At 41.2% G+C, this 22,568-nt stretch overlaps 1 protein-coding gene across 1 annotated transcript in view; it reads left to right on the forward strand.

Moving 5' to 3' along the window:
* JAZF1 (JAZF zinc finger 1) overlaps positions 1 to 22,568 on the forward strand; it is a 256,693-nt gene that overhangs the window by 222,288 nt on the left and 11,837 nt on the right. Inside the window, exon 4 of the mRNA XM_075828627.1 lies at positions 13,201 to 13,370. Coding sequence (XP_075684742.1) covers positions 13,201 to 13,370 — 170 coding nt within the window. The remainder of the gene's footprint in view (positions 1 to 13,200; positions 13,371 to 22,568) is intronic.

Genomic DNA, 22,568 nt, shown 5'->3' on the forward strand with positions numbered 1-22,568 from the left:
AGCTAATTATTTACTGCATTTATTAGTTTCACAAGTATTTAGATCAGGGTTGGGCAAAATCCGGTCACCATGGCAGCTAGATAATTAGTCATGGCAACCAGGTTTTGCTCCATGTCTTTCATTCATTTGGCAGCTGGATGCTTCCGCTTGGTGCTGAATGCATAGAACTGGATGCTGTCACTGGCAGAATCACGCTGTATCTCTCCTGGCTGAGTGTTGCTCCAGGTTTTGACTTTGTTAGCAGAGGCCTATGCAGAAGTCTGGCAATAGATTGCTTCTATGTAGCTTCCTACCAGCAGAGGGCAAATGGCAGAATTGTGTAGGAGGTAAGAGCAATGGGGAGGGTCTTGCTGTGGCTACTGGAAGAGGTGACTAGAGGAAGGCCTTGCTATGGCTAATGGTAAGAGTAGCTGGGGAAGGCCTTGCTGGGACTACCAGGAGGATGGTTGGGCTAAAAACTCTACTGAAGTTAATGTGGGTGCCTCCTGTGCATACAGGGGAGATGGGGAAAAAACACTGTGACTACTGGGGAAGTTGGGGACTACTGTGACTACTGGAGAAGTAGGTGAGCTGCTGTGTCCACTGGGAAAGTTTCAGGGCAGTCCGCTGTGCCTACTGGCTAAACGATCTACTAAAAAAGTGGGGAGAACTGCTCTGATGACTGGGGAAATGGAGAGGGGATAGGGCACACATTGCTTACTAATAGGGGAGGAGAGACACAATTTTTATCACTAGAAGGGAGGGGACACTGGTCTCATTATATATAGGGAAAATCTTTGTCTATAGCTATCTTTTGATAATTATATTACTCACGTATTTTCATTAGTTTCTGTTCATACTAAGTTTGTGGTGTGCATTTGACATATAAGCTGAACATATGGCCCCGATGTATGTAACTGTATTGAAAAGCATTGTCCACTACACTTTTCAATACAGCGGAAAATAAAAAAGGTATTTCGACACATCCTGCCCGAACATATGGCAAAAGGACACTCTTTTGACATACATTGGGCTTATTATAGCCTATGGACACATTCGACATATAAACTGATTTCCTGCCGTTTACCTGTAGACTAACAACAAGGTATAGACTCTGTAGACAATGCTACATAGGTTCTATAGTTTGTACTCCATAACATTTGGCAGTTGGCAGAGGTACCACACAGCAGCACACGGAGAGTCCATACGGCTCCGTACCACAGAAACCATGGCTCAGCTGTGTGCATGGAGTCTTACAATGTCATGTTGGAGGGAGCCATAAAACAAGACACATTATTAAGGCCTGTTCACATCAGCGTTGGCTTTCCGTTCAGGGGTTCCGTCGGAGGTTTCAATCGTGGAATCCCACAACGGAAAGTCAAACGGAAACCACAGCTTCCGTTTGCATCACCATTGATATCAATGTCGACTGCGCTATTGATTCCGTCGAAAAAACGGAAACCTGCCGGAACGGTGACAAACGGAAACCATTAGCAATGTTTCCGTCGCCATTGATGTCAATGGTGATGCAAACGGAAGCTAAGGTTTCCGTTTGACTTTCCGTTGCGGGGTTCCACGACGGAAACCTTAGACGGAACCCCTAAACGGAAAGAAAACGCTGATGTGAACAGGCCCTTATTCATAATGATCTTTTTGCTACTATTTTATTTATATTATTATTTTATTTATTGAAATAATATAATGTAGTTCATTTGCTCAAGCCACACACCTGGAAGCTGAGTAACATTTTTATAGTGTTCTTAAAAAGTTATGTTTTCCATTTAATGCTAATATTAAAATCCATTAAATCCTTTTTGACTTATTAAAACGCCATCAAACACAATTGTTATTTAGCAATTCCCTGTACTACTTTTATCAGCCTTCAAAAAAGTTTGTAACTTGAGTTTTTCCTAAAGGCTAGTAGAAGCCTAAATATGGTTTACATTTGTTGTTCCATTTACTTTATTAAACCCATTACAGACATTTTACACCGTGGTCCTAAATGGTATCACATCTGAAAATGTACACAGCTGAGCATTAAGTTGTGTGCCAAACTCCGCAGGTGATGTCTCAGAACCCTAGCCACAGTGGGGGAATCCCTGCAGATCAGACTTCAAAACTTCTAATTAGTCAGGTCGATCATAAGTAGCACTGACATCAAAGAGACAAACTAAGGGCCTCATGCGGGACTAAGGCTACTATTTCACTTTATATAGTGCAGAATACATAGAGCATGTATCCTGGCTGTTCAGCATCCCAAAAAGTCATGTACGCAAGGGGAGACTAATTTCGTTTTCACAAGATCCAAGCTTTCTACATTTCTATTTTGTTATACTATATTAGATGTTTCAGGTTTTTCTTACTTTAAACAAAGTAAAAATATCTGTCCCTTTAGAGGTAAAGTTCTTGGAATTCAAAAAAGGACAAATTATACACCAACTCTGCACCATTCATTTATGACTTCACTGGCTCTATGTCTACTAGGTCCCTTACAGCTACTACTCCTCTCCATATGGGTTGATTTTGACAACACCAATATATTGATGAGGATAGAAATTGCCAGTTCTTGCAATGATTTGAACATCCTTTTAGGGTCTGTTCACATCTGCGTCAGGGCTTTCTGTTGTTTTGCACCATCAAAGTAACAGAACAACGGAAAAAACTGAGCCGCTGGATCTATTGCATGACGGAAACTAATGGTGCACGGTGGAACCAATTGACTTTAATGGGTTCCGTCAGGTTTCCATCACGGTGTTCGCTATTTTGCCAGACCAAATAGAGCAGCATGTCCGGCATTGTCCGGGCAAAAATTATAGAAGCTAAAACAGATGTGGACAGAGCTTTAGCTCAATGTGGACCTAAAATTGGTAACAGTCAAAAGCTAGTACTATCTATAACATACATTCATTCCAAATAATACATGTTCATCAGAATGGTCTACAACAAAAACTCTAATGAATGAGACCTGTTGGTGTGAGTCTGGATTTGTTCCTAATGGGAACCTATAAATGACTCTGCTCACATTTTTATCATGGCTTTCTTTCATAATGGAACCATAACTGCTATGCTGGATCGGTTTCCATTGACTTATACAGGGGCCTTTCAGGTTCCCATTGCGGTACCTGTAGTTTTAACAGCTACAGATTTGCCATAAAAAATGCCAGAACCAGAACTGACAGATACCAAAACTGATGAAAAACAAAAAACATGGGTGAACCGAGCATAAACACATGGGCATAGACATAGAGCTGCTCCTTAAGCATCTGGGGCTTGTGCGAAACGGGTGAGGTAAGCCCCTATAAGATATTATAAGTGGTGCATTTGCCACACTGTAATGATTTTCACAGTGACTTGTTATGTAACAGTACATAGATAGAAATCTAAAGTGTAACTCGGAAGAGTTGTGAATACTATACTATGATTCATATATTAGCTAGCAGTAGTGTTCACGTATCATTGCCTGTTCCCATTCATACACCCAATAGTTACATCCAAGCCTAGAAGATCCACTTGGTTCTCTAAACAGTTGGACTGCCTCTTTATATGCGGCCAGGGAGTTTGTTAGTAAGCTTATTCAGAATTGTGTTTCTATCTTATAATTACATTCTCCAGTAACACATGCCAAAACCACATTAATTAGGGGAGTACTTCGAAGGCGCATACAGTATAAGCTTGTACCAGATGTTCATTTTTCTCTGCTCCAACTGTTTTTAATTCTTGCTGAGTGTTTGATGGAGGGGCGGCTTGGAGATCGTTTAAACATTTGCCAGAATGCCATTAACATCCCGTGACTGGAGGTGGAAAATGTCTTGCTTTGTTTTCTGAAAACTAGACCATGTTTTTTCCTGCTTATGCCACAAGCTAGACAAGGGATAGATTACACTACAATCAGCTATATGGCCATGGAGTTAAGCTTTAAATATTACAAATAATTCTCTCCTGGGGCTTTCAGCTTCCAAGTTAGGAAATATTATTTTTTAAATATTACGGACGCCTGCTCACGGCAATGCAATGTCCGTGCACTCGTACAGCAGAACGCAGACTGCTCTATGGATCCCAGTATGAACCCGCAATTAATCTGCTGCCATATGATACCTCCATTAGGCACTTTAGGTATTCTCCACTAAAATACCTCCCTAATATAGTGTGCATTTTTTCACACAGATTACTAGTAAGCAATATGGGCCTAAAGATTTGACCTAGTTTATGTATGTCTAATTGACATAAAAAGTAAAGTAACTTTGTAGACGCATTACCTGCCCTTAGTTACTAACTATTCTAGCTCAGAGCTGCAGTCACAGTTCTGCTGGTTCTTATTGGAAACTAATTTGTCCACAGACTCACTGCTGCTTATCTCAGCTCTGATAATGAAGAGGCAGCACCAGATTACTGGATATTGCCTGGGGCAAAGACTTCAATTCCCAGAATAGAAATAGCAAGTTTAGGACTTGGATTGACCCAACAAGGAATGCTGGAAGATTTGAGCTCTGAAGCCTGCAGAATTGTGAATGCAACTCTGGAGTAGTGTATGTTGTTTATTAGAAATAGTACAAGAGAAGCAATACAAAGTATTAAAATGTTACCTTATCTTTCATGTTGATGGATTCTATATGTAAACAGGTTTTTTTTTCGACATAGCAATATGAGGACTTTTCTTTTTGCAGGACAAGTTTTAGTTTTTAATGGCACTATTTAATGTACCATATAATGTTTTGGGAAATTTGAAAAAATAATTTTGTGGCGTGAAATGAAAAAAAGAAATATAGTTTTTTGGGTTTCGTTTTTACGGCATTCACCATGTGGTAAAAATGACATGTTAACTTTATTCTGTGAGTCAGTAAGATTACGGCGATACTAAATTTATATAGTTTGTTTAATGTTTTACCACATTTACAAAATCAAAACAATTATTTGTTTTGTGTCGCCATATTCTGAGACCCATAACTTTTTTTATCTTTCCGCTGATGTAGCTGTGTGAGTGCTTGATGTTTGCGGGACAAGCTGTCGTTTTTATTAATTCCATTTTGGGGTACATGTGAGTTTTTGATCACTTTTAACCCCTTCCCCCTGCTTGCATTCTGGGCCCTAATGTCCAAGCCATTTTTTAAATTTTTCCATTGCCACATTCGAAGAGCTATAACTTTTTTATTTTTGCGTCGGCATAGCTGTATAAGGTCTTGTTTTTTGCGGGACGACTTGCAGTTTTTATTGGTACCATTTGAGAGTAGATGCGACTTTTTGATAACTTTTTATCACATTTTTATATCACAAGTCAGGATTAACAGAAAACAGCAATTTTTCCATTGTTTTTTATTTTATTTTTTTACGGCGTTCACAGTGCGGGTTAAATAATGTAACAGCTTTATAGTCGGGGTCGTTACGGACGCGGCGATACCAAATATGTGTAACTTTTTTGCTTTATTGTTGTTTTTTTTAATAGTAAAGCATTTTGTAAGGGGAAAAGCTGGGTTTTTCATTTTTTTTTTTCACTTTTTTTTTTTATTAACTTTATTAAACTTTTTTTTACTTTTATACTAGTCCCACTAGGGGACTTCACTATCCTCCGATCCCTATTATAATACACTGCAATACTTTTGTATTGCAGTGTATTACTGCCTGTCCGTTTAAAACGGACAGGCATCTGCTAGGTCATGCCTGCGGCATGATCTAGCAGGCATTCGCTCCAGGCAGACATGGAGGCCTTTATTAGACCCCCGGCTGCCATAGAAGACACAGACACTCGGCGATTTTATCGCCGGGTGTCGGTGGGATGAGAGGGAGCTCCCTCCCTCTCTCCAAAACCATTCAGATGCGGTGCACACTATTGTGCACCGCATCTGAAGGGTTAAACGGGTGAGATCGATACTAATATCGATCTCACCCGGCAGAGCAGGGACGCCCCCAGCCCTCAGCTGCTTCTGGCAGCCGAGAGCAGGGAGATTTGACGGCTCCCTGCTCTGTTTACTTTATTCTACAGCAGCGCCATGGAATAGCGGCGCTGTAGAATAAAGCCCATTAATGACCGCCGTGAAAAAGGCTAATCGGCGGTCATTAAGGGGTTAATAAAAAATTTTGGGAACGCAAGGTGACCAAAAAAAAACACAGTAATTCTGGCGGTTTTATTTTTTTAACAACTTTTATCGTGCCCGATAAATAACGTTACATTGTAATAGTTCAAAATTTACGGATGCGACAATACCAATAAAGTTTATGTTTTTTTATTGTTTACATTACTTTAGGAGGGAAATGGGAAAATAGGGATCTTTTCATATATAAATAACAGCTTTAAACTTTCTGTATTTAAAGGGAATTAAATATAAAATTGTTTGATCACTTTCACAATACACTGCAAAACTTATGAATTGCAGTGTATTGTGCTTTTTGCCTACCACTATTAAGCCATGTCAGACCTGGGGGCTTCATTAGGCCCCCTGGTTGCTATGACAACCATGAGCACCCTGCAATTGCTTTGCAGGGTGGCCGATAGGGTGACAGAGGAGCCCCCCACTGTCTAGCGGCTTATATCCCGCGGCTGCATTTGAAACGGCTAAGATTTCTCCCGGTACACGGTGTGAACTGTAATATACAGTTGACGTCCACAGCATATGAGGCAGGCTCAGGGGGGAGCTCATGGGGGAGCCCGCTCCATACTCCCCCTCTTATTGACTGTAACGTACATCCATTTATGTCAAATGCTGGTAAGGGGTTATATTTGCATTGAAGCATATTTTTATATAGTAAGTGTTTTGTTTCTAACGTATGATGTAGATAGTTTGCAATTTTACCTATTTCTCCCAGAAGAGTAATTTTCTTTTTTCCATTTTATAGCCCAATTAAGTTACCAGATTTATATACAACATAAATTAGAACCAAACACATGATAATTAAGCTGGAAAGCACCTTACAAATAAAGGAGTAGACCATTATTTTGTAATTTGGGTAAAATGTAAACTATTTATCAACCATTTGACCTTGTGTTACTTCATCAAGATTTCTGCAAAGAAAGTGAAATGCAGCAATTTTTGCAGGTGGAAAAGAATAAATCTGACAATAATCAGACTATATGATCTTAATCTTCGAATGTGGTGCTTTTTAACAACACTATTGGCAGCATTTGTTTTAGGCTGCAGTCAGTCTAGGTCTGGAGAATACCTATTGCAGTGTACTGAATTCTGAAGTGTGCTGACTCCATTTTTCAGGCCACTCTGTGAGTTTCTCACCTGAGGGAGGTCGAGGCCTTATTGTCTGCACTATTGCGGCTTCTCACTTTTAGGGAATCCTAAGGAGAATGGTTGCAACATAGTCGGAATTGCTGTTCAAGCAATATGAGACTGAAGATTATTATTGCATATAGGGTTGCTTGATTTCTTTTATACTTTTAACCGCTAACTTATATAGTACAGTTTGGTGTAACTTAAGGGTTTATGTCTTCCCTGAGCTCGCCTTAGGACACCGGCGTTACATTATGACAGGTGTACCGCCCAAGGCAAACTCCCCACAATCCACGGTCCTCGGTGCAAGTCCTACACAAGTCGGGAGAGGAAAAACTCCTAGTAGAGGAAACCTCTGGGGAACCATGGCTGAAGGAATACACTTCCCTTGAGCTTAGAAGAGTAATGCCAACATTGACTCATCATAGAATAGAATTGTACATGGTATCAGACACACAATAGCAAAATCAAACAGATAACAGATGCAATAATACATGCATCATTATATAGGTAATTAACGGTTGTAGAGTAAAGATTAAAACAGCGCTTTTGGGAGGGAAATGTTTCCTCCAGTTCTTCTGATAAGAGGAAGAGAGAGATGCAACAGGAAGTTACATCTACTCCTAAATAATCCCCTCCACAAATAGCAATATAGCACATGGCACTCACATTCTCCACTCTGCTTAAATCTATACATGTTATGGAATTGCTATGAGAGCGATTCCCCAAAGGCTACAGGAGACTGCCGGGGGTGTGCAAATGAATCCGCAACCTCAAATCCATCACAACTCTGATTAACAGAGTCTAAGGCTACTCTATGGTTTTCGCCAGATCCGACCGCATGGCTGGATGGTTTTGGCTGCATAGAACCCAGGTTGTTTTAGCAGAGTTCAGTGTTGGATAAGAGGTGCAATGCAGGCAAACCTGAACAGGAACCAGACAGCCAGAGGGTAAACCTAAAATCCAATTCAGAAAGCAAGTACATATCAGGTATAGCAGAGGTCAAAACCAGCCCGAAGCAGATAATCAAAATCAGTAAACAATAGGTTATCCAGAAACAAGCCGAGGTCAGATTCCAAGATGTCCAGAAGTCAGAGGTAGGTAGGTAAGTAGCTTGATCAAAACACCTGAAGACAAGGAAATTCACAAGAAAAGAACAAGTGGAGGAAGCCAGGATTAAATACTCCACCCTTACCTCTAATAGGGAGAAAGACAGAGAAGAGAGATAGGCTCAAAGTAAAACCAGAACCGCCCAGAAGCTAGAACAGTAGTCAAGGTGAGCTTAAAGGAACAGACTTTTCCTAACAATACAACTATACAGAAAAAATTTCAGGAATTAAAGCTCCCCCTCCCAATGTCATATCGCCTTGGCTTGGTGCTCCGTCGGAGTCTGAATAGCTGGCACCTTTCTCCTGTTTATGCCGACTTTGTGGTGCTTTAAGATTCTGCTGGTCACCCCTTTGTCGAAAAGAGAATTGACAGTGTTGAATATTTTTCCTATCCTCTAGGGTTCTCTCCAAGGATGAAGATGGCCAGAGGTCGCCCCTTCTCCATGGAGAAAGATGCCAAACTTTATTGCTGAAGGGAGGGATCAGCGTGATACCTACTGGTCAAACTACTTACAACTGACCGATATAATCACTCGTTCTTCTTACAAATATCTCCATAAACATTTACTTACAGATGTGTGGATGATATCAGAAGCTTTTTATAAAGCGGAACTATTTTTTAATCAGTTTTCTATTACACCTTAACTAGGTCAAGGGGCATACAAGGCATAAGACACAGAGAAATAAACATAGGTATCTACCCATAGAACATGTTCCTTTGTCCAGTACGATTTCTTACTGCAGGGCAGAATTCACCAACCTTATGGATCTTGTGAGCCACATTAAAAGGAGTGGTGGTTGCGAGCCACATTCCAAATAAGGAGAAACATGTAGTGGAAGTCAAGATAGTGGTGATATTGCATGTTTTAAAGAAGAAGAAAATATGTATTATATCATTCAAACTGGCACGGTTAAGAGGTTGGGATATTCCTTCAATAAGGTCAATTTGGAAATCTTATTGTAGTCATAACTCAGGGATCCTATCGCGACTCGAGCCACACAACTGGAGGTCACGAGCCACATGTGGCTCCCGAGCCAATGGTTGGGGACCACTGATTGCTGTAGGGTATATATAATGCATTCATTTTTACCCTCATCATTTAGTATATTTATGCATGACTGTTCCTATCATAGAACAGTAATGTCCCGGGCACTGACTCAGAGTCTCAGCTTTCAGATTTCCTTTGATTACAGCACAGTAGTAAAACAACCACCCCCTCCCCCATGGCATTGCTCCCCTTCCGACAGCTTGATTAATAAGCTTAAAACACAAATTGAAATAAAAAGAGAAATGAGCTCCAGGTGCCTGGACACCTTATGCTGTGCACAGAACCCAAGCCTGGCCAGCCTTACAATGCCATTCATTCCCACACCTGAGGGACTGAACTGTGCGACCGTAATTGCTGTAACTCTTATTAATGTTCTGACATAATTCCCATTAATTCCAGAGGGCTAGTAAATGCATTAGGACTTGTCAACATATTATTTGACACGGTTTATGATCTGTAGAATTATGCTCCTAAGGATTGGGCAGCCCTGACTTAAGGCATTGGGATGGTGAGCTCTGATCCCTACCTTCGAGAGAGTTTTTCATACTAATCAGATGCTTTCTTCCCCAAGGAGGTGAAGTTTGTGCCTTTTATCAATAGGTAGCAGTGTCTTCATAGTTAGCAGCTGTTGTAATTTAACATAATTGGTCCACACTCCAAACTAACCTGGCATTTTAGTAGTTAACATTGACATTACACACATTTAAAGGAAAAATTTTATTAACCCTAATATTTATTATATTTTTTTTTTATTTTTTAAAAACCCATAATTTAAATATATCATTTCAAATGCTAGGAAAAAAATATATTTTATATATTTAATATACATTTTGTTTAGTGTTATGATAGTAGGAGGTTCATATCCTGATGTAAAGAAAAGCTTAGTGAAGCAGGACGGTACCTTTCATTTACTTATTTTTTGCTTGAATGCTAATGGCTCATTCAAACGAGCGTGCTTCTCGTCTGTGTGGTCTGCGTTGAAACAACGCACAGCACACGGCCCCATTTATTTCAATGGGGCTATTCACACATGCGTGAGTTTTCAAGCAGCGAGTGGCCGTTGCGTGAAAAGCACTGCATATCCTATATTGGTGCGTTTTCATGCACCTTGCCACCCATTGAAGTCAATGGGTGCGTGAAAAACACGGAAGTACTTGCGAGGGCGTGAAAAACGCATGCTACTCGCAAAGCACACGGATGCATAACGCAACGCACACGGGCAGATTTATAAATCTGTCACGCTCGTGGGAATCTAGCCGTAGAATGTTTGACTATTAAAATCTTATAACTACAAGGGCTTTATCTTTCCCTTGTACGGCGATTCTCCATAATTCAATTGTCTTCTAAGACGCCATTAGGTAACGTGACGCAGGTCACAAGAGGGATTAATCATAGATAGAAACAACCGTGGGGTTTAGGCCCAGATCACACTGAGTTTTTTTATGCAGATTTTGCCACGGAAACCGTGTCGAAATCTGTGGCGTTTTCTTTCAGTGGGAGGCATTTTTTTCGTGGCGGTTTTTAGCTGCTCGCAGTAAAAAAAAAAGCGGCATGCTCTTTCTAGCCATGGTTCCATCTCTGACCTCCCATTGAAATTATATATTGGTGCGTTTTCACGCAGCTAGTCGCCCATTGAAGTCAATGGGTGCGTGAAAACCACAGACAGCACACGGATGCACATCCGTGTGCTGTCCTTTTTTTACGCATCAATTACATTGAGAAAAATGCTTGCGAATGCGTGAAAAACACTCGCAAAGCACACTGATGCAAACGCAACGCACACAGACAGATTTAACATGCTTTTTTTACGAGTGTAAATCTGTCACGCTTGTGTGAATGTAGCCTAAGGGTATGTTCACACGGCCTATTTTCAGATGTAATTCGGGCGTTTTACGCCTCAAATTACGCCTGAAAAAACGGCTCCAATACGTCTGCAAACATCTGCCCATTTATTTCAATGGGTTTTACGGTGTTCTGTGCAGACGAGGTGTATTTTTACGCGTCGCTGTCAAAAGACGGCGCGTAAAAAGACGCCCGCCTCAAAGAAGTGCATGTCACTTCTTGGGACGTAATTGGAGCCGTTTTTCATTGACTCCATTGAAAAACAGCTCCAATTACGTCCGTAATGGACGCCGCGAAAAACGCAAGTACTTGCAAAAACTTCTGAAATTCAGGAGCTGTTTTCGCCTGAAAACAGCTCCGTAATTTCAGACGTAATTTGTTAAGACGTGTGAACATGCCCTAAGGCATTATGCACATGGCCGTTTCCATTTTGCAGACCACAACACATGGATCCTAGTGGTTTCTGTATGCTGTCTATTTATTTTACTGACCCATACACTAAAATTTGGAGACAGACAGAATTAGGATCTGTTCTATAATTTGCGGAACGGACAAACGGATCCACGAAAGAAAAGGGATGTGTGGATGGCCCCATAGAAATGAATGGTTCAGTATGCTATCCGTTATAAAACCCCAGATAGAACAATGAAGAAAACAACAGTCGTGTGCATAAGCCCCGTGCTAAAATGCGCCATTTTTCCTTATTTCATTATATAGCGTTGTTATTCTGGTATTGAATAGCTGTATTACATGAATATTGTCTGGTACTTCTATTTGACACTGTTTGCCTGTATTATTCGATAGCATTATAGCAGTATTTTTTATGAGGGGCTCTTTATAATTTGCCCAGGGGCCAACACTAACTATTATCTGGCCCTGATTAGCCAGCAGCATTGTAGAAATTCTCCCACTCATCTGTTAGGTCAGGTTCACACAGTGCAGTTTTTGATGTATCTTTGTTTTAGCCAGATCTAGGAGTACATACAAAAACGTGAAGTGTCAATTCTTTATACTTTTTGACTCCTGGCCTTGGCTTAGTAAGACACATCAAAATGAATGAAATAACAAAATTTAGCTATAAGGCGCTAAAGTAAAATCTCATTATCTCTTTTTCTGGTTATTTTGTTTTCTTAATGTTAAAGGTCAACCATATTGACTGTACTGATGTTTAGTTTCTAGTCGGCAGTACGAGCGCTGCACCCCCTCCAAACAGCTGATCAGCGGGGGGTCCCGGGAGTCAGATCCCGACCCATCAGCTATTGATGGCCTATCCTGGGGATAGGCCATCAGTTTTTAGTGGCTGGAAAACCCCTTTCATATTAAAATAGCCATTAAAAACATGATTTACTCTAGTTGCTTTCCAACTTAGTTTAACATGACATTATTGTGACTGAAAATACTTGTAAAAAAAAGTGGGAGATAATAGTATTACATGTTAATGATTATAATTTCATATCTCTAATATGGGATCATTATTTTATTCACTAAAATAATTTATCCAGAGGATAAGTTAACGTTTTCTGATTGCTGGGGTCCCCACCGATCGTGAGAAGGGGTGTCCCAAACCCCGTGTTCCTACTCATCCTACTCATTGCTCGACCACAGTGAGGATTATATTGAAAGGAGCGCTCGACTGTTTCCATTATTCTCATAGACATCAGCAGGCGCAAGCTCGAGGGTCCAGGGGGTGCGGTGAAAAGGAGCTGGGACCCCCGTTCTCACAATTGGTGGGAGTCCCAGCAGTGGGGCCCTCAGATATCAGAAAATTATCACCAATCCTGTGGATAGGGGATAATTTATGATTCTGGGAAAACCCTCTTAATATACACAGAATAGCAATGAAAATGCATAAGTACATGAAAGCAGAATTGTATGGAAGTGAAGCATACAGCAGAATGTCCATCCACAGTGAGATCATTTTTTCAATAATGCTGTGACCATCTTACAGCTTTTACAATCTTAGTCCTCCATGAGCCATTGGTTCTATTCACATATTCTCTTATTTCACAGGTAGTGAATATGACGAGGAAGAAGTAGACTATGAAGACTCGGACAGTGATGAGTCTTGGACCACAGAGAGTGCCATTAGCTCTGAAGCAATTCTTAGCTCCATGTGTATGAATGGTGGGGATGAGAAGCCATTTGCCTGTCCAGTTCCTGGTTGTAAAAAGAGATATAAGGTAAGATGAACATTGCTTTCTTATATAGGTTTTTCTCAGTAAAAATCACTGTGTATCTAGTATATCTGACTACAGGGGTTTTCCCATAATCGCTATTTATTACCTATCCACAGGATCCCCCACCGATCCCGAGAACGGGCTTACCTGGCTGTCCCTGTCCACCCCATATGAATAGAGTGGTACTGCGCATGCTCGTCCGCTGCTCCATTCACTTTCTATGGGGCTGCCAGAGATCGCGCTCGGCAGCCCTATAGAAATTAATAGAGTGGTGACTGTAGAAGGGTTCCCAGTGTTTTTACGTAAACAGTATTGTTTCATTCACTGACTACAAACTGATTTTTAAGATGGTGACAAATTTGGAATTTGTCACCAGGATAAGAAAAACAGGGTTACTTTTTTCCAAAAGTAGCTGCACACCTGTCCATGGGTTGTATCTTGTATTGCAGTTCAACTTTATTCAAGTGAATGGGGCTGAAATGCAATACCACACACAACCTGTGGACAGGTGAAGCACTGTTTTTTGGAAGAAAGCAGCCATGTTTTTCTAATCCTAGAAAATTTATATAATAGGAATAATCTCTTTTATTATTAACATTTATAGTAGTAATCAGGTTCACCTTTGTTGACCTTGAAACATGTCTGTGTTGCTTGGTCTTGATAGGTTTAATACATTTACAATTACCAGTACATATCCCTTTAAAGGATACTGCTATCGATGCATCATTACTACAGGGGACATCCAGACAACCCTTCCTTTAGATCTTTCCAGGAGTTCAGTAAAAGCTCCATTCATAGTAACATATGTCCCTTAACAAGCCTCCTGTTTACATATGGAAAGTTCCAACAGCTGTCGAAATGGCCACGGGCATAACAGTTAACCATGGGGCCCTCAGCTACCATGACCACCAACTGCATCGAGTAAGTTCAGGAAGTGGAATGATTATGGTTATTATGGACTTTTCTCTCCTTGCTCTGCGTTCCATTATCCACTGCTTCTTCCCTTCTCCATCATCTTGATTCCCACCCTTTTCCAGTGGCCGTAAATCAGTGATCACTATTTACCCCTCACATCTGAGGCTTCAGTAACATTAGAGGCGATTCCTCTACCTATGCTTCTACCCTGGTGGTTATGCCCTAGAAAATGCTGCTAACAATTCCAATGCACATTCTTTATGAGAACATTAACCAGCGACTCTACCCCTTATGGGCCTGTAGGGTGCAAAATCCGAGAGCTTCTGCAATAAGAAATGAATATCAAGAATTTCACCTTGGATCCCTATAAAAGCCACATTTTTGGTGGATTATTTGAGATGCAAGTTTTTTTCTCAGATGGGTTTTTTACTTAAAAGGGTTGCCCATTTTCAGCACGTTAAATTATGTTTAAAGAGGCTCTGTCCCCACATTATAAGTGCCCTATCTCCTACATAAGGAGATGGGCGCTATAATGTAGGTGACAGCAGTGCTTTTTATTTTAAAAAAACGATCTGTTTTCACCACTTTATTAGCGATTTTACATTTATGCTAATGAGTTTCTTAATGCCCAAGAGGGCGTGTTTTTACTTTAGACCAAGTGGTCGTTGTACAGGGGAGTGTATGACGCTGACCAATCAGCGTCATATACTTCTCTCCATTCATTTCCTCAGCGCATAGGGATCCTTTTAGATCTCTATGTGCTGTCTTATACTAACACATTAACGATACTGAAGTGTTTAGACAGTGAATAGACATTCCACGGGATGTCTATTCACAATCCCTGCACTTCGTTACTCTGTCTGTGGTAGTTACAGCAGAGGAAGCGTAATCTCGTTGTAACCTGTCATCTACAGCGTAATCTCGCGAGATTACGCTTCCTCTGCTGTAACTACCACAGACAGAGTAACGAAGTGCAGAGATTGTGAATAGACATCCCGTGGAATGTCTATTCACTGTCTAAACACTTCAGTATTGTTAATGTGTTAGTATAAGACAGCACATAGCGATCTAAAAGGATCCCTATGCGCTGACTAAATGAATGGAGAGGAGTGCATGATGCTGATTGGTCAGCGTCATACACTCCTCTGTACAACGCCCACTTGGTCTAAAGTAAAAACACGCCCACTTGGGCATTAAGCAACTCATTAGCATAAATCTTAAATCGCTAATAAAGTGGTGAAAACTGATTGTTTTTTTAAATAAAAAGCACTGCTGTCACCTACATTACAGCGCCGATCTCCTTATGTAGGAGATAGGGCACTTATAATGTGGTGACAGAGCCTCTTTAAGTAAAATGTATACAATTTTCCAATATACTTTTTGCATTAATTCCTAAATTTTTTCAAAATCTCTGCTTGTTATCATTCAGTAGGAACATTCATTGTTTACTTCCAGTGGATAGTTCATGGTCATGTGATGGACACACAGGTGCTGGGATTGTTAGAAGACACAGCTCCGATACATAACTGTAAGGCTTCATTCACACGAGCGTGTCCAATTTGAGTGCATAATAAATGCGGCGTTGTACGGGAAAGCAATGCTGGGAAAACCCCTAGAACTTTTTTTTGTTTTATTTTGGGATACTTACGGACGAAGATCAAATATCGGCCTCAGGAAAGACAGCAGTTTGGTGAAGAGGTGTGGCTTTTTTTTTTGAGGGAGAAGAACCACTCTTCCCTTTTTGGCTTAGCTTTCTACGGTACCGGTCCCTCGTACTACGCCATGGACTTTTAAGTCATCCACTGTTGAAAGAAAACCAATATATAAATATATATATGGATACATGTGTATTTAACATTGGGGCCAGTATACTAAACATGTACTACTAGTCCAACATGAAATGAATGGTTCATTTTAGCAGTGACACTTATCAGGGCCACATGGTGTAAATTACTTCAAAAGTTGCGCAAAAACTTGATCAACATGGACACAAGGCATTTATATAGGGGGCAGTAAAGGAGACACCGTGTCTTTCAGGGCCACACAGTGTAAATTACTTCAAAAGTTGCGCAAAAACTGGATCAACATGGACACAAGTAATTTATATAGGGGGCAGTAAAGGAGACGCCGTGTCTATCAGGGCCACACGGTTTAAATTACTTCAAAAGTTGCGCAAAAACTTGATCAACATGGACACAAGGCATTTATATAGGGGGCATTAATGGAGACACCGTGTCTTTCAGGGCCACATAACATGAATTACTTCAAAAGTTGCGCAAAAACTTGACCAACATATACACAATGATGCAGGCTATACTATGCTTGCACTTACCAAATTTGGTTCTTTCAGCAGGCGTCGCGCTACTCCACTCATTTAAAAACATCACTTTTGCGATGGCCTCCCACGCATTGTCTTTGCGGTGCCGGTCGTGGTAAGCATCCGACCTCATGCCCCACCACTCCGGCCTCTCCTGCAGCAACGTGATAATCCTCTCCACGTTTAGAGCCCGAGACATGATGTCTGGCTGCGCACAGGACTGTCTGGATGTTGCTCCTGTAGTTGTTCACGCTGCTCTACAAACTCTTTTTTTTTTTTTTCAATACCCAATACCCTTTGCAACTGTCCCTGAACAACGCACAGTTCACGCGTGTTGCCAGTGTGCTGTGCGTTGTTTTCACGCACCCATAGACTTCAATGGGCGACTGCTATGCGTAAATACGTACCAATATAGGACATGCAGTGAGTTTTACGCAACGGAAACGCTGCGTGAAAAACAACGTATGTGTGAATGGCCCCATTGGAATGAATGGGTGCATGTGCTGTGAGTGATTTCAACGCACAGCACACAACCGAGTATTACGCTCGTCTGAATGAGCCCTCACTGTAACGAGCCGTGCACCTCTGCGTCCATCACGTGACCACGGACAGAATTGTATCCACTGGAAGTAAATCATGAATGTTCCTACTGAAAAACAACAAGCAGAGATCTTGAAATCCGTGAGAAATTAATACAGAAAGTATATTGAAAAATTGTATAACTTTTAATTATGCAAAAAATAACATTATTTTGCTGAAACCTCTTCTCTAACAGCTAATCATCAAGAAGGTGAGCTCTGGGACAGGGTTATGATCGGATAGAGATAATTTTGCTGTTCGGTCATACCTTACAGTAAAATATTTATGACTATGTATCTATTATAATGGGCAATAATTACTTGTGAGACACAAATACCGCCTTGTTTTGCAAACTCAGTAACTTTTCTGGAAACCCTATTTAATGTTCTCGTGTCTTTACATATTACAGTCTGGCTCTAGGCACGTACGTGTGCTGCTGCTTTCTATATACACCTTAATCCTTTACTTGACAATATAATTACGGCTATAATAGCTGCTTTCCTTATTGCCTTTGTCTCGGTTTTATGCCTAAGGGTGAATGGACTTTTGATATTAAGTATTGAAAACGAGAATGTAAATAAAAGCGTATTAGAGGTGTAATAAAACATGGTATCCCAGCCCCTGATCCAGCAGAGGTGCGCCCGGGGCTGTCACCGCTGTGTGTATGAACGGCTTTCTCCCCCAGCTTCTTGACTGTCTCAATAACACTTGTGTCTCACATGATGTTTATTCCTGTCCATTTAAGCCTCTAACAGTGTGAACATATTTATGGCGCAGCCAGATACAATAAATTAGTGTTAGTTGGTACAGCATGGCACACCCAGAAACCTTACTGTAAGAAGCTCTTGTTCTTAATTACGGCACAATTAGTACTCTGCCCGATTCTGGTTTCTGGACGCTGGACGCAGGTTTTGAGCAGTTTTTTTTAATTTTTTTATCTTTTACGTCTAGTTTAGACATTCAAAGAATCAAAAACTCACAGATGCCCCTTACACAGACATATCCTTTTCTTCACAAGAATGCAGTGTTTATGAGTAAAGCGGTGATGGTGGGAGGGCATATTGTAAAACGGCAATGTCTTAAGTCAGGAAGTAAACTAGCCATTGCCATTGTAACAGGGGTCCCTTTTCCCAGGGGGCATCCCTGTACTGCAGCAAGTGTTTCTTTAGAAGAGAGAATCTAGAGGTAGAGGGCTTGTAATTTGCTACATCCTGTCTGTTCTCTGTTTGACTGCCAGCCCTCCTTTTATTGCCCAAATAAGCACACTGTTCCTGCCTGCTTTCCTATCACACCACCTTCATCTCGAATGCACAAGGACTGTCTCAAGGATATCTTGCACACCATTAAGTCAGGAGGGAATGAAATTAATGAGCCACGAGAAAGCTGACAAACATGGAGCAAGCGGCAAATAAAAAGTAATGATACAGAGACTTGAATAAATATTAGGTGTTGTTCTTTTTCTTTTTCAAGGCTTTTTTATGAAATAGCTTGTCAAATACAGGATAATTTATTCCACTTTATTATAGCGTACAATTGGATATTATAGACCTCTCCCTTTACAATCTGCGTGTCTCCCCTGTAATGTCCTCCGCCATCCTGCTGTTCCTGAAGTGTGTAACAAAGCAGCACCTAGATAATCAAAACATTTATTTTCTGCCAACAGGGGGCGTTTCAGACCTTCTGCAGACTGGACTGAGAACCCAATTCACCCTCATTTTTTGGTACTAATGCTAAACATGGGGGAAAAGGGTTCAAAAGGTTTTACAGGATTTTTGAGCTTGTGTTATGGGCATTATAACAATCGCTTCTATGTGGCTGGGGGAGCCTCTCAGGTGCGGGAACATTAGAGTAGACTTCCAAAGACTGGCGTTTTGTAGCCTGGAGGAGTAATTTGCAACTTAGGCTTCGTTCACATCTACGTTGGAGGCTCCTTTAGGGGCCTCTGTCACAGATCCAGTCAAATATGCTGGACAAAATAGCGCAGCATGCTGCGCTATTTTGTCTGGTAAAACGATGGACACCATGGAGGATACCCGATGAAACCCATTAAAAGTCAATGGGTTCCGTCGGGCGACCATGGTGTTTGTCATGCAACGGATCCAGTGCTTCCGGTATTTTCATTGCTCTGCTCTAATTACAAAGCAGAACAGCGGTGTGTTTACATCTGCATCAAGGCTTTCCGTCATACAAGCAGATAAATGAAAAATCAAAGCCCCCCGGAAACCAACGGCGCCTGACGGAACCTAATGACTTTAATAGGTTCTGTCAGTTGTCAATACAGTGTCTGTCATTTTGCTGTACAAAACAGCGCAGCATGTGCTAATGGAGCCTCCAAAGCAGATGTGAACACAGCCTAATTAATTTGTTACATCTCGGGCTGGTGGTGTAAATTTTCGCTATAATTTCTGCTAGTTTCTGGCCCACCAGCTAAGCCCCACCCACTTTTTTCATAGTGCTGTGAGCGGCGTAAAATGGCAAAAAGGTTGCAAATTATTGCGCAACTATGGCATCATACTTATATAAAGAACAAGATAGCAGTGTGGGTCTGTCATCATTGATTTCATCAGAAATCTAAGCAAACAGTAGCTGGACAGTTTCATTCTAGTTATGGTTGGGGCGCTCAAAGGCATGAAAGTGAACCTTAATTTTAAATAGAAATTACTATTAAACCATGTGGACATCGTAGAGGCGGGTACCCCATTCGGGACTCTTCTTTATGAACTAACCGGAGAGCTCCTGCTCTGACAAACCCACCCCTGTCCAGTCGTCTGATTGTATCGCGGGTCGCACATTTTCCATGGGTAGCAACTGATTGCTGGGCCAACGTATTTACAAAAAGGGGTTGTCTTAGTGAGTCAACCCTTTTAATTATAATATCAGGAGTACTTCTAAAAGATTAGGAAATGTAACAAATTATTTATAGCTGTTAGTTAGACTTCCATTTTACCATCATACAAGAAAGAAAAAAATTTGTAAGTAAAAAATAAGTAAGAGAAAAACTTTAGGCCCTCTCGTCTCCACTTTATTTTTAGTCTTTGTACCTCCTCACAACCCCTTGTCCTGGTTTAACAGTAGAATATTTTGGACAGATCATGAAATTATTTTTTCATCTTCCGCTTTATTGTGCAGTTGAGAAATAATCTAAAAATGCAGTGATTTTGGATAACAATCTTATAAAACATTTTACTTGGTCTGTAAGGCCCCTTGCACACGACCATGCCCCTAATCACGGTTCGTGATTACGGGCACGGACAGTTGTCTGCATTTGCAGACTGTGCTCCCATTATAAAGTATGGGAGCATGGTCCGAAAAAAGCAAAAGATAAGACATGTCCTATGTTTTGCTGAAGGTTTCTATGGCACGGGTACCTTCCAGTAAATATACGGGAAGGTGTCCGTGGACAATAGAAGTGAATGGGTCCATAATTGAGGACCGTAATTACGGTCCCGATTTACGGACGATATTTACGGTCGTGTGCATGGGGCCTAAGAGTTTTGGATGAATTGTAACCGAACACTTGTTGACTTTTAAGTTGAACTTTGCCAAAAGGAAGTTTACTGTTTACCCAAAAGGTGGATAGGATCTTTCAGAATGTAAGCCATTCAAGTGCTGTTCTTGGCTCGCCTTGGCATTAGGTTCCTGTCCCTGAGTTTCTCTGGCCTTTCTAATGGCCCCGGTGTTGCACTGCACTGAAGTACATGAGCGATCTTTCTGATTCCTTGAGTCCCAGCATAGGCTGTCACACATCTGTAGTTCATAACCATTCCTCAAATTGGACCTTGAAAGTCAACGCATATTAACTTTGCCCTTGACCCAACCCTGTGTTTGCAGATCTTTTATTTGAGTTTCATAACTACTCGTGTTGTCGTAGTAGTTTTACCCTGTTTCTACGTGCACTTTAGCTGCAGTAAATCCAGTTTGCACTGTTTTATGTGTTTATTTTCAGTAAACTTTGCATGCTTTACTTATCATTTTATTGCTCTGTTAGCACTTATATATATCATTGTCAAACTTGTAGTTTTCCTGATTAGTAGACTTCATAGCATTAGTTTCTAGTATTGTTCAGAGACCAAAACTCATTTAAAGGGAAGATGCGCATCGAGGTCTTTGTTAATGGATTCACAGACATTAACCAATGATTGAGTTCATGAACTCAGAATAAGAAAAATCCAGATGAAATGTTTTGGGAATGGGCAAGGAGAAATTATTTCTACCATTTTTGTATTTAGGCTGGATTCACATGGGATGAAAATGCTGCAGGATTTCTGCAGCAAACGTGCAGATTTTGTTGCGGATTTTACTCCTTCTACAGTACATAAAAAATGGTTACATTCAGAACAGAATGAGCATACTGCAGATTTGAAAATGTGCAGCATGCCCTAATTTCTGTGTGGAAAATGTTCAGCAACATGTGGGTGAGATTTGTTTAAATCACATACTGTAATCCGCTGCGGATTGTCCACTCAGAAATTCTGCATGGAAAATTAGCAGCATTTCTGTCCCATGTGAATCTAGCCTAAGGCTGATTTGCTGCAGATCTTGCATGCATTTTTAAAGCCAAACCCGGAATTGGATGCAGGAGAGCAGACCTATAAGGCTTTCCTTTATGCATTTCTTCTGTTTAGGTTCTGTTAGGCCTCATGCACGCGATCGTAGCCATGTGCATGGCTGTGATTTTCGGGTCGAACAGCCGCGGAGTGTCACCCGCGGGCCGCCCACAAATCGCGGGCCGTACACATGGCCGCGTGCATTAATTTCTATGAGCCTGGACCACAGAACGTGGCCGTAAAAAGACATCTCTGTTCTTTCTGCGGTCCGGGCTCCTGGGCCATGCACGGACCGTTGAAACCACAGTCGTGTGTATGGGCCCATAGAAATGAATGGGGCCACAATTCTCCCGTGGATTTTCGGGGGAATTGGAGCCGCAAAAGCACGTTCCTGTGCATGAGGCCTTACTGGTTTTGGCTTAAAAAAATTACATGCAAAGTTGCACTGTGTAAACAAGGCTTTATACATGAAAGAATCTGTGTATAAATAAACATTAGTGGGAGTTTTGGCAATTCAAATTTCTCATAGTGTGAGTGGGTCTTTGAGGAGTGGCTAATTCCTCCAGGCCCGCAATACAGCAACTAACAAAAAATTAAGCAACTTTGCAAATAGTGTTGATTACAAAATACATGGCCGGCGTCAGCACCCAGGCAAGTGCCGGGGCCCACTACCCTTGGGGTGGCCCACTCTGCCGCCGGGTGCTGACGATGCCATTGTCACGGCATCACTGTCCATATATGGACAGTGATGTCAGGAGGAGAGAAGGAGTGCCAGGCAGAGCGCTAGCGGCTCTGATCTGGGAATCCGTCTCTGGGGTAGCCCCTGACATCACTGTCCATACA

The sequence above is a fragment of the Rhinoderma darwinii genome, chromosome 5 (assembly GCF_050947455.1).
Source record: "Rhinoderma darwinii isolate aRhiDar2 chromosome 5, aRhiDar2.hap1, whole genome shotgun sequence".
Lineage (NCBI taxonomy): Eukaryota > Metazoa > Chordata > Amphibia > Anura > Rhinodermatidae > Rhinoderma > Rhinoderma darwinii.